Below are 13176 nucleotides of genomic sequence, written 5' to 3'. Positions count from 1 at the left end.
ACACAACTTATTTATAGGTGAACTTGAGAGTCCATTTTTATCGCCAGTCTTTATGCCAAACGAACCTCACACGGATTTCAGCTACACAATTAACATGTACAACCAATAATGGTATTTATCTTTACTTCTAGTTCTCAGCAAGGGCGCAAATATGTGTTTTCAAAAAACTGTCAAGATAAAAAATTGTTTTGATAATATGAAGTTTACTGTGTTGATATTGGACATAGCCGTTATTTCAAATAGAGCAGATGAAATAAGGCTGAAAGGGGATGTTTCCATGACAACACAATGTATTGTTAGTTTATTATTAAGGAGGAAATGGGACACTTTTTTTGACAAATTCTGGCCAGATATGCCAAGGACTCCCTCGCAAAATATTAAATGCTCACCTCACTACTGTTGTGATTATCCCCAACTAGTCTTGACCGCAGAGCTGAATTGAATCAAGCTTTGGATTATTTTACCCTGAGCCTTTTCATTATTGAAAACAAAAGGAAATCCTCTACAGACAGGAAGGTTTCCCTTTTGTGCAATAAAGATCCAAAATATTGTGCCAAAAACAAGCTGGAATGTAGTAAACAATGTCACGGAACAAACTACCCACATGGTAGAAGTGTGATTACCAGGTTCTGGTATGGCCGGGCAGTTGATCATAGCAGCGTCATGTAAACCCCAGGGAGCAGTAGCCTTAGTTTAGCACTTATAGGGAGTGATCCAAACATGATAGCATCAAGGTTGTACTGTGATAAATGCCTCTTTGGGAGAACACAATTGGTCAGGCATACTTAAGAGTATTACACACCACTTCGAAAAACCTGCACGCGCTTTCCTATATATTGTTAATGACTAATTAGTCAGAGCGGAGCAGCCAAAATGTTCATAAACACAGGAAATTGTATTGAATATAAAAGCAAAATCTCTCAGGGAGCAATGGAGCTGAGGTCTATGCAATATTGTTGATCATAGGAAGCTCGTCTCAGTTATTAACAATGACAAAAAACAAACAGAGGTGGGTCTGAAGTTGGACGCTTTATAGCAAGACAGCAACAAGTAGAGTGGGGCTTTCCTACAAGGGAGCAGGGCTCTCCAGGGCCCTGCAGCACATGAAAGAAGCCCTCAGAGCTGCCAGAATCCTTTTCAATACACTGAGGTTTTGCAGAGGAAAAAACTCCAATTCAGTACCTTTTTCCTTTGTTCACGTTCTTAAGTGTTCTTCTGGGAACCCAAAGGTGAACTGAGGATGTTCTTTATCCAGGATGTGACTGCAGCCACACAGTAACAGTCCCTATCTGGTGGATACTTCAGGCTGAGGAGATATATAGATTCACAGAGAAGAGCAGCGTAAACAACAGTGGCATGTTAACCATTCAGTGATGTCCGTGGCCTGATACAGAGGAATCAATGACAAGCAAAAATGTGGTGGTTTAACTTTGCTGCTACAAACGGAGATGTGTGCTGCAGAGTTTAATGTGATTAGATATCGATTCATGCAAATAGAATTCATGCATCTGGTTGTAAAATAGCCACCAATGCGTTTATGAAAGCCTCTTTTCTCACGCACATTGCTGGCCTGATCTACCAAAGCACTGTGCTGCGAGTGGCCTGACCCCTGGATGAGTTCAAGGCACATAACCTGGTGTTTAGTGACACCTGGCGGTCCAGATGTGATATTACATCAGAGAGTCTGCTGATGTGAATGTGTGGCTGCAGACTATGCAACCAATTTAAAACCACAGATTTTGATTTCATCACACCCTCAAGCACAGAGGATCTGAAGAAGAGTGACAGGAATTAGCATTAGCGGTGCCAGCAGGATTATTTTTTAACCGTAAATGGTTGAAAAAGCTTTGACAATGTAACACTGTTTCAATAATATTCTGATCAGACCTATCAAAACAGCACGCATAATGTGATGGGGCCAACAGTTTGGGTATCCAGCCAATCAGGGGCCCTCTTCTACAGAGACCTCTGATTGGTCTGCTACCGTGTAGACCACGCCCCCTTCCATTCCGAGACAGATTGACAGCGACAATTTAACAAGGTAAACAACACAAACCTTTTATCAGCCTTTTCTCATCATGAAGCGAAAATACTGCGTGTGTCCCCTGACCACACGGCTAGGAAGTGTGTTTTTTTTTAATAAGTCTGCTCTGTGATCAGAGATCTGTCTTCTTTGGCTTACTTAAGAAAACATGCAAGGGCAGTTTTGTAACTGTCCACCGTCCGCATGTCAGCTCTGGGCTCCATTTATTTCTGTGAAAAGTCTTTTCAGAATACATGTTAAGTCTGCTTCTGTGTCTTTGTAATAAATTGATAACCTTGAAAACCTTTACAAGCTTTATACGGTGTTTATATATCATAAAGTTTGCTAATGAGTTAAATGTCACATTTAATGCGTTCACATTCTGATGTATTTGTAGGAGGTGACTGTTTGTTTGTGTTGAGCTGTAGTTAGTAGCAGGCCACTATGACTAATGCATCTAATGTTGGGCTGTGTGTTCAGTTTTATGCTAAATGAAGAGCATAATCAGCACGTGTACATGTTTGTATACAATATGTTACACTGGGGCACACGGGTATGACTAAAAATTTGGATTTCTGTCATCATGTGCTTCTTCCATGCACATTTACAACAGAAGCTGTGTTTCCTGCTGACTCAAGGTAGAAGCACTGTGAGACAACCAGCAAAATGGAGCCTCAAGTGAAGTCCGAGTCAAAATTCACCAGTGAGAAGAATGGAGGAGCAAGCATTGTTGTGGATGATGAAGCTCTTAGGTACGACAATCAGCAGTGTGGTCAAGCACTGGCACTTATCTGGTGTTAGGTTTGCCATCAAGAGCATTTCGATTGCAGTTGAATGGTACAAGCATTTATATCCGTTCTCCTTTCCATCCTCAACCGTCTTCCACCAAGTCCAACCGACCTCTCTGAGATGTTGGCAGAGGGGACCAAGGAGTCCCATGACAGAGCAGAGAACTGCCAGTTTGTCAAGGATTTCCTCAGAGGTCGCATCCAAAGGGAACTCTTTAAGGTTGGGTGCCAAGAAGTTTGTCGATGCTGTTGCACATTATAAGGTTAACCTCTGATGATGGCATCCCCTCAGACTCTTGTTTTGGATTAATTTGATGGTTGTATGGTGATTCTGATTTTTATCGGTTGTTTTGGATTAACATATTGATTTCTATAAATATTCAAAAGGTTTATAACGTAAATGTTTCTTAATGTTAATTTGCAACTAATATTGAAACAGCCAAATAATGAAAGTCACTTTGGCAGCGAAAAAAAATCGCAATGGGTGTGTTTACAGGTTACTGTAAGATTATCTGGTACCTCTCTGCTTGTTTTCAGAGAGGCACAGCAGCTCTGTACTTCGTCTACTCTGCTCTGGAGGAGGAGATCGAGAAGAACAAAGATCATCCTCACATTGCTCCAATCTATTTCCCCACAGAGCTGCACAGGCATGAGGCTCTGGCCAGGGACCTGGAGTATTTCTATGGAGAGGACTGGGAGAGCCAGGTCAGCAAACAGCTGATTCTGCACACTCTTAATGATAGAAATTTTACATTTTAGCGTCTTCAGCATCGATTAGCTTTATGGGTCATGGGTGTTTCATCAAACTTGAATATTCATTTATTTTTATTGGGTTTGAGTTTCTTTCCATCATGTGGGGAACATGATCAAACTAGAGAGATTAGTTAATTTCATGGCACAACTGGTGAGTCCTATGATGCTCGCTGTGGTCTCTCTCCCAGATCAGCCTCTCTGCAGGCACCAAGCCTTATGTGGACCGCATCCACGAGGTCGGAGAGAAGGACCCAGTCCTGCTGGTGGCCCACTCATACACCCGCTATATGGGTGACCTCTCAGGTGGACAGATCCTCAAGAAAGTGGCCCAAAGAGCCCTGAAACTTCCCCCAACGGGTGAGGGTCTGAACTTTTACTACTTTGAAGGAATCCACAGTCACAAGAGCTTCAAGCAGCTTTACCGAAGCAGGATGAACGAGCTGGAACTGCAAACTGACACCAAAGAGAGAATTATAGACGAGTCGAACCGCGCCTTTGGCTTTAACATGATGGTGAGGCAGCAGTGAGGTTGGACTGGGAATCTGCTGGTAGCAAAAATCATCATAGGACTGCTGTGTATCTAACCCTAACCCAACACAAATTTGTCAGCAAGACGCTTTGGGGGGAGAAAAGTTAAAAAAAATATGACATATACCTAATTTGATTCTGAAAACAGGTATTCACTGAGTTAGAAGAGACTGGAAAGATGATCAAAGAGGAAGTCCAAGATGTAGGTTTTGGACACAGTCATGCAGAGATCATGCAGGGAGGTGATATCAACAAGTGCCCCTACTATGCTGCAAAAATGGGTAAGAGAAAACCTTTTTTTTTTTTTTTTTAAACGAGAAATGAACAAATATACAAATGCCACATTACAGACTGTGCCTATGAACGCATTCTAAAAACTTCCATGACAACAGCTTGACAGACTCGTCCTTGTGTCTTATATAGTCATATCCCAGGTGATTGACAGCTTCTTATCATCTGTAATAAGAAAAATACCTTACCATACACTGCAGCCAGACTGATATGGTTAAAATCCATGAAATGATGATGCATTCACTCTTCCTGCTTTGTGCGGTGACATTGCTTTATTCCTTTCCCTTTTCTTTTTCCTGCCCATCCATCACTTCCTCGACCTTCTTAACAGCTGCCAACGGAAACCCCACTTATGCGTGCCATTTGGCCATGATGCTCCTCAGACATCCGCCCTGTCAGGTGGCTCTGGCAGCCTGGGTGGCTGCCCTCGCTGTGTTCACTGCCTGTTACCTGCTGTGAGCTCTGATACACGTTCTTCCGAAAGTCCTATCTGGCAAAAAAATTGCAGGACGCAGTTTAATCTCTGTCCTCTTTACTAACACTCATAGCTTCTCAAAGAAGCACACGGTAAACCAGGAACGGAGCTACTTTTTTTTGTGCCAAACATATAACCCTTTTGTTTATTGACCTCTTTGTCTGTTTTGAACTCTTCTTATTTTCTCCAAATGATACCACACTGCAGTTGTATGCCTCTGCCACTGCTGATAGCCTTCTAATCTTCTAATGATGCATGCGATTTATTTATAGAATGTGTTTAACGTGAAACTTGCCAAAAAGTTCACTGATGCATTTATTTATTATGGAAACCCAAACTGCAGCAATCTGTGACTCATAGCAGGGACTAAGAAAGGCATCTTAAAGGACATATATGTAAGTCACTCAATATGTTTATTAGATACAACAAGCTAAATCTGATGTAATATTATACAACAGTCATGCAATAAATTCTACCTCAGTGACAGTCTTGACGTTCATTTTGTGTTGCAATGTGTTGGTGTGGTGTGTTGATGATGAACTGTATGGAAATCATACCTTACTCAGTGGAGTCCGGTGTTGAAATTCCAAAAACTTGTCTGTAAGCTTTATTTTTGCTGTTTTGTTAATTTTAATTTGTTTTTGTTCAATTGAAGGAAATTGACCTTGACAATTAACAAATAACAGTGGCTCTATTACCAATTTGTCATTTTAAGAAGCAGGTTTTAACAATGCAGTCAAAACTAAGTTATTGTAATTTAAAGCAGAGAAGCTACGAGAACTTGATGAGAAGATTCAAGAAAGAATCAATCGTGTGATAGCTGGGAGGGTCGGATGTATCAGATATGTATGAGGCAGCAAACAGAAAACTGGTACAGACTAGTTGAGATCAGACTGCGGGATATGAATCATGTAACAGGGTTAATTTTTCTCTGGAGCTGTGGTAAGGCTGCTTTTAGAGCTGTATTATAATGTAGTGGGACAGTGTATAGTGGGATGGACTGTGGGTCTGCTGTTTGAGCAAAGATCAAAGTTCAGTATGGAAAATTTACATTTCAAGTGTTCAGTCTAACTCTGCACCTAGAGTTTGTTCCAACAAAGCCCCAATATTCCTCTCCTAGTATGTAAATCACCTGCTCAGGTAACAATGTCAGCAATATCACACGATATGATCATCTTTGCTCTCAAAGCAAACCTCATGATTGTGCATAAAATCTAGATCATTTCAAAAGGAAGTTCCCAGTTAGAGCAAAGCAATTTGGTACTAGTTAAAGGGAAAAGATGTTTCCCACATATTACCATCTTTCCAAAGTTGAACTACAATTTTATATCACATCTGGTCAATGCTACTCATAAAACTGAGTCCATAACTGCAGTTCCATACGAAACCTCAAAAATTATATAAATATGAGTACAACTATACTTGTAACAGTAAATATGCATTCATAATTTCCAGTCACAAGCTTAAAACATTCATTATCCGTCTTCCATGAAAATGTTGCATTAGGGCCATCTTAAAATTCAGAAACATTTGCTGTTATAATTGGCCATACAAATGCCCATTATTTGAAATTTCCAAACACCCTTTCAAAACCTGATTTGTCCACCACACGCCCGTAGTAAGTGGAAAAATAGAACGTCTGTGGACTACTGTATCTCTTCAGTTTCAATATTATCTCATTTGCAGCGTCCCCCGTGTCCCCGATGGTCATAACATCTGCTACAGGAAGATAGATATCATGGCGCTTGCCCCAGAAGGTTAGGTGAGACACCTTGAGCGTTGTCTCTGATGGGTCCAGGTACATCATCCCCACGACCTTCCTGAAAAAGTGGCTGGCCGTGTACAGCATGACACCAGCAAACACAGCTATGCCTGTTGTGTAGCTGACAAGGAAGAAAGGGACATCTCCCAGAAGATAGAGAACGTACACCGGGGGTAAGATGGCCACAGTGATTGCTGTTTGAAGCAGCTTCAGCCTGGACACTGCTCGGAGGAGCTTAATGTACGGCAGGGTGTAAATCATAGTGTACTTCTTCGTGGACAAGTCTGAGTACCTGTGAGCTGTGATTTTAGGGATAAGGGGTCCATGGCGGCTCTGTGGGGGAGGCTGCACACCATAAGGTATCCGGCCTGCTAGCAGGCTCGATCTTCTACTGCAGGAGGGGACATGGGAGGTTAAACCACGGAGCAGCAGCACTGACCGGATCTGGAATAACAAGGCATCAAAAAGATTTGACACTGACCTCAGTAGACACGCAGAGGGCAGGCTAAGTAACAGCACTAGGTAAAGCAGGGATAAAAGGTAATGGTCCGCCAAGCCAGTTAGTTGGTTAGACGTTCAGTCATTTTGACGATCCTCGTTACAACAAGATCAACTGGATAAAAAACTTTTTATCAACAAACAATAAACACGTTGGAAGTGTTGCCAAAGTATAAATGAAGCAGACAGAGCAGTCATTCAATCCTGGCAAAGCCGGAGCTAACGATTAGCTTCTGTGGTTTAAAATTAAACTGTCACATCGTTATCGTCACAACTTGCACAACAATGCAGTCGACGTGAGAGGCTGAGAAAGGAGGAAGCTCACCATGACCGGACACCGACTAGACATGAGGAGGAAGAAGAGACGTGGAGGCAAACCTTGCCAAGAGACAGACCAGAGACAGCTAGCTAGCTAACCGGAAGTCCCAACGTTAACCCGGAAGTGCTCGTCGGTGTGGTTTTGTTTTCGCTTGTCCCCCCCCAGCGGAACAGCTGGAACCTGAGCTCTGCGGATTAGACCTCGGATGTTAAGACCATCGGTCCATTCAGAAAGACAGTCCGAGGACGACGATGCTGCAGCTGGGAGACGAAGTCACCCTGTACTCGGTGGTCTTCGTGGTGGTCCTTCTCGGGACCCGCAGTCCCGTGTGGACCACCGTCCTCACCGCCTCCCTCTACCTCTTCCTGGGCTTGTTCCGGTTCCCCCAGGTACCGGCCGGCCGAGTCCAGCGGGTGCTGCACCCCGCCAATGCAGCGGCGGGGTCGGCCAAGGTGTCGGTAGTCGCTCACCGGGGCGGCGGGCACGACGCGCCGGAGAACACGATAGCAGCCATCCGGGAGGTGGGAGGACGATGATAATAATGATCATGATAATAATCATTTGTAAGTGCTGTTCAAAGCACTCAAGGCCATTTTACACTAGACAATACACGGCCAACTGTAGTGTTCATAGCAGGGCGATGGTGGTTTCATTGGAGAGACCCATTCACCAACGATGTGACGATAATTCTCTTATTAATGATTGATTCAATGTCTTACATTTCAGGTTATTCCTTTGTTGTTGTTTTATGCAAATACACCTAAATATGTCAGAAAAGAATGCCATATATATCTATCTCAGATCAAGTTCCTGAAGTAGAATTAAGGCAGATTTATAAAACTTGCAAGTGACAATACATCAAACTGCTGTTTTGGATTCACTTCTGTATTTGAAGAATTTCTGAGTCAGTATTCACCTTGAAAGTCAGACGGCAAAGTTGAAAAGCATATCAAAAATGTTTGTCTTGCAGTATGATAACTTAGTAAAAGTGGAAATTAAATGCTAAGCTTTGAAGTCCCTTGTTCTTCACTAGGCCAGTAAAAATGGGGCAACCGGTGTGGAGTTGGACCTTGAGTTCTCGGCAGATGGCGTCCCAATACTGATGCACGACGAGACTGTTGACCGGACCACCAACGGGACAGGACCACTGAGTCAGATGAGGTTTTCTGATTTGCGTAAACTGGATGCATCTGCTAAACATCGACTCAGGTATGAAACAGTGTACTCTGGGATCTACATCCAAGCATGCAGGCAAATGTCCACACTGTTATTTATTTATTTACAGCAGATGCTGGATGTTTTAATTTAATTTGATTTTTTTGGGCTGATATAGTGTCAGTGTGTTTTGCTGTCCATGTGTTGTCAAATTGATTTTGTTTTTGCAATCTTTCTTTGTTCGGTCTATTTGCACGTGTTTTCTTTGGCTGCATTGTGTTGCGCAAGTCCAGGCCTACAGGTTCATAGCAGCCTGGAAATTTGCTAAATTCCGAATAAAGGTAAAAATACGGGACAGTCAGAAAGCAGGTTGTAAGCTTAATGTTGCAACTTTCTGTGTTGGCATTCGTAAGAATACTATTTAATCATCTTCTTTACACAAAAATGGATATAAATGTCTTAGTTTACATAGTTAACATAATGTGTTTTTGTGCGCGCTGTAATGATTGTATCTTTCAGGGAGAAATTTGTTGGGGAGAAGATCCCGACCCTGGAGGAGGCAGTGGAAGAATGCATCAAGCTGCAACTCACTATCTACTTTGATGTCAAAGGTCATCCCGATGAGGTACAGTTAGCAAGACCAGCAACCACAACAAGACTTGATAATGTGCACTCGGATTCAAAGTTTGCTGATGTAATTGATTGGTGGCCAGTCAACAGTCCTTAACTAAGATCATGTAATTTAAATGGTCCAAAGATGGCGTTTACTGGGTCGTTGTTGTCATTATATTTCTGCAGGTGGGTTTTAATGTTGCATTGCTGCAACAGGTGGTCATTGAATGAATTATTCTAATTATTTTATTCTTTATTTATTTCTTTAATGTAATTTCATCCTTTTTTTATCCCTTTGAAGATCAAAAGTTGAACCTTCCACATCAGTTTTAATGAAATAAGTAATGTACTTCCAGCCAAATACTGCAATAACTGCTATTAATTTTGACAGTCATCAGATCAGTGGGGGAAAAAAACCCAATTTGCTTACAATTTGATCTGCTGTCATACTGAGGCAAGTAAAGAAGCTGTTTTGTTTGCATGATAGCATATTTTGGTCACTAGGTATTCATTGTGAATTTGTGTGCCATTCTCTTAGAACAGAGAGGTCCAGCTCTGGTCCTGAAGGGACACTGTCCAGCATGTTTTAGATGTTTCCTGCTCCAAAACACCTGATTCAAATGATCAGCTCGTCATCAAGCTCTGCTGAAGTCTGAGCAGGAGTCACTCATTTGAATCAGGTGTGTTGGAGCAGGAACTTCCTTAAACATGCTGGACAGTGTCCCTCCAGGATCGGAGTTGGACACCGCTGTCTTAGAATGTGTGGAAATATGCTTATTTATATCATTTCACGTGAAATGAGACCCCCTTTGCTGTGTTGATAAGGAATGTGGAGCTGTGGCGGCTGTTGTTTCAGGCAGTGATATTATGTTCAGGGCCCACAGCTGCTCGCGACTGCCAAGTGGTTCGGCACCCTGTAAACGGTTGACTGACCTACAATAACCATGTATTTCTGTTCCCATCGTAGGCAGCTGCAGCTCTTGAAGAGTTGTATAGGAAACATCCCATCCTCTACAACAGCAGCATCGTCTGCTCGTTTGAGCCTAAAGTCATCTACAGGGTAAGAGAACGTCCTAACGAGTTTGGCCGACAGCAGTTGATTTAAGAAAATTTAGAAAAAACACCAACTTGGCCAGAGGGGATGTCATTTAAAGAAGAATTACCACTGACTGTACTGAAGATTCAGTACATCAAATGTTTTCGGCACACTTCCTTCCATTTAGCCTGCAGTATTTAAGTGCTCATTTAATTTGACTCTAATCTCAAATAATATTTTGCCGTTGTTCTAACTTGGCATTAAAATTAAGGTGTTTTCTCTCTTGAATCTCATGTGAGAAGCTTTGCTCTGCATGTACCAAGCCTGATGGTAGAAAGAAAGAATAGAATTAAAAAAGGAAAACTGTCTGGAGCAAATCCTATTGCTTTTATCCCTCTTTTCTTTCCCTCACATTTTCTCATTGATAACTTAATTGAATGAGATTAATTCAAATATTTTTGCCCATATATCTAATTTTATGTTGTTAGTTAGGTTATGTATGTATCTAACATATAACCAGCACTATGTTTACATTCCTCCCTGGCCCAGATGAGACAGAGTGACCCAGAGGTGGTCACAGCTTTGACCCATCGGCCATGGCACCTGAGTCGCTTCGGAGATGGTGCGCCGCGTTTCTCTTCTCCATTGAAACATCATTGGATGACACTAATGGACATTGTGCTTGACTCGGCACTCCATCACATACTGTGGAAACTCTGTGGCATCTCAGCTCTCTTGATACAAAAGAACTTTGTCTCCCCGTGAGTTTCTGCAGCGGCCAAAGTCGTATAACTGGAATCTTTATTCCATGGACATTTAAAAAAACTTAATTAGACTCACAAGGCTATCGTTATTTTATTCACCCTGTGCTTTAACAAGCTGATAATTCCGTTTGACAGCTTGAGAAGATTGGTGTGCTACTCCATGGATTTTAAGTTTCATTACATCCTAGATTTTTAAGCTTTGTTCAGTATTACAGGAAAACGTTAATACAAACCAGTGAACTCTGAGTCACTTGATTGTGAGAATAAATATTAAAAACATGATGAATAGTGTCAGTCTAAATGGTGTTGCGCCTAACCGAGAATGACCGTGTTCTTTTGTTTTGTCTGCAGGGACTATGTGCACTACTGGGCCCAGAGAGGGGTCCACGTGGTAGCCTGGACAGTCAACACAAAAGTGGAGAAAGAGTATTACGAGGAGTTGCTACAGGTCAACTACATCACAGACAGCCTAGTGGAGGACTGTGAGCCTCACTACTGACGTCCACCTGAACCCAGCAGAATATGCCCACACACACATACTCCAGGTAAAACACACCTGGAAGGAAGATTTTCCCCACTCGTCTCACAAACATGTAAGAACATGCGTGATACCAACCTTTTTGTTTTCATGCACGTTTCAGATCAAACTGGGTGGCATACTTTAACATAAGACCATAGAACAGGTTTTATTGATTGACTGATTGAGCCATGTTAATATGAGGAAGTTTTTCGGACATGTTGAAACACCTACATTTATAAAGACATTTTGTTTTGGGGAGGCGTGTCTATAACCGACTTTAATCAAATGTACTGTATTTACTAACTCAGGACATTCATTTGTTCATTCATTCATCTTCTACCGCTTATCTGTTTCTGGATCGTGGGGAGTGCTGGAGCCAATCCCAGCTCACTCTGAGCGAGGGTGGGGTCGCCCTGGACAGATCACAGGGCCAACACACAATGAAATACATTGGAATAAGGAATGAATGTACATGATAATTTCAAGGCTCTAAAACTGCATTAGCACTGAAGAAATGTGTAATCAGACACTGACTGGTGAGAGTCAGTTCGTAGGCTGATCTCTGATTATACTAGGCAGCAGCTCCTGCACAACATATGATGGACAGTAAATAGACTGTAAAACAGAAAATAGCCTTTCCTATGGAGGACATGTTGAATAGGAGAAAAAGCACAGGTGTCACAAACAACAGGAATGTTGGCTCTGTTGCATTTAGCTGCACAAACACAGTGTAAGCTGCAGCATCAGGTTGTTATTCATTTTACCTGCTTGCCAAGTTGAACTGACTGTTAGAAAAGTCTCCAGACTCAACAGGGCTCTTTCACCCAAATATCAACATCAGCTCCATCTGACCTGGACTGACATTAATCCAAGCAGACTTGGGTATTATAAAATCATTCAAATGTGTCTTGGAATTTGCAAGTATATGGAAAAGTCAAAGATTTATTTCACTGTCCACTATCATTGGTTTTAAAATGAAATGAAAAATTTAAAAAAATATTTGCTATATTAATGAAAGTTTTGTTGAATGTTTGAATTGAATAAAATACTGCATATGTCGGTTGAAAGTGAAATTGTTATTTGCCTTGGATGTTTTCTGTTTAAGTTAAGATGTTTCACTTTCAGGTGGAATTCGAAATGCAAACGATTCAGGCTCTAAAAGATGAAGAAACACTGAAGGGCCCGACTGTCAGCTGATGAGAAAATGAAGTATTCTTCTGAACAGATGCTGATTTTAAAAACTTCAATATATGATACTGTAAAATCTCCAGGACAAAGCAGCTCTCATTAGATCAGACCAGTGTGCTGTTAACTGAGCAGGGTGGACTGTTGATGATTAGCTTCTTGGCCTGGAGACTCAGGTGACTGACCCAGATAGTGCAGACTGGGGGGGGGGGGGGGGTGTTGGATGGCACCCTGGATAAGCCTGTCTGAGTCACTTCTTGTCCTGGCTGATCTTCGGTAGCTCACAAAGGGCCATGCAGGTGAACATCACCTCACAAACACCATCATGCATCAAAGATGTTGGTCTGCAGCTAAAAAAAAAAACAAAAAACTTAATGTCCCATGATGCAACAGTTACAATCAGAGCTGGGGAAAAAAGAAATGAAGTTACGAGTCAGCTCTGTCACTGCGCCTGCTTTCAGTTCAGA

General features: G+C 42.0%; 3 protein-coding genes across 4 annotated transcripts; 2 read left to right on the top strand and 1 right to left on the bottom strand.

Moving 5' to 3' along the window:
* The first annotated feature begins 2680 nt into the window (after nucleotides 1-2680).
* On the top strand, nucleotides 2681-4994 carry hmox2a (heme oxygenase 2a). Its single transcript, XM_029506855.1, has 6 exons — nucleotides 2681-2775; nucleotides 2914-3031; nucleotides 3349-3516; nucleotides 3753-4076; nucleotides 4241-4373; nucleotides 4715-4994. Exons 1-6 carry the CDS (start codon nucleotides 2690-2692, stop codon nucleotides 4840-4842), a joined length of 957 nt encoding a protein of 318 aa, XP_029362715.1. The 5' UTR covers nucleotides 2681-2689; the 3' UTR covers nucleotides 4843-4994.
* A 288-nt stretch (nucleotides 4995-5282) lies between these two features.
* tmem186 (transmembrane protein 186) lies at nucleotides 5283-7605 on the bottom strand. The gene is made up of 2 exons (XM_029502235.1): nucleotides 7444-7605; nucleotides 5283-7064 (listed from the first exon to the last, which is right to left on the bottom strand). The coding sequence occupies exons 1-2, from the start codon at nucleotides 7465-7467 to the stop codon at nucleotides 6420-6422; spliced, it is 669 nt and encodes a 222-aa protein (XP_029358095.1). The 5' UTR covers nucleotides 7468-7605; the 3' UTR covers nucleotides 5283-6419.
* On the top strand, nucleotides 7569-12586 carry gde1 (glycerophosphodiester phosphodiesterase 1). Of its 2 annotated transcripts, XM_029502215.1 has the most exons (6): nucleotides 7689-7958; nucleotides 8471-8646; nucleotides 9112-9217; nucleotides 10172-10264; nucleotides 10790-11001; nucleotides 11356-12586. In XM_029502215.1, the coding sequence occupies exons 1-6, from the start codon at nucleotides 7689-7691 to the stop codon at nucleotides 11501-11503; spliced, it is 1005 nt and encodes a 334-aa protein (XP_029358075.1). In that variant the 3' UTR covers nucleotides 11504-12586. The 2 variants fall into 2 exon arrangements, with proteins under 2 accessions (XP_029358083.1, XP_029358075.1); XM_029502223.1 differs by lacking the exon at nucleotides 10172-10264 and having other exon boundaries at nucleotides 7569-7958; nucleotides 11356-11503.
* Nucleotides 12587-13176: the final 590 nt, after the last annotated feature.

This window comes from Echeneis naucrates, chromosome 1 (genome assembly GCF_900963305.1).
Source record: "Echeneis naucrates chromosome 1, fEcheNa1.1, whole genome shotgun sequence".
NCBI classification, from domain to species: Eukaryota; Metazoa; Chordata; class Actinopteri; order Carangiformes; family Echeneidae; genus Echeneis; species Echeneis naucrates.
The sequence above is the reverse complement of the archived record's forward strand: the minus strand, read 5'-3'. Positions and strand labels throughout refer to the sequence as shown.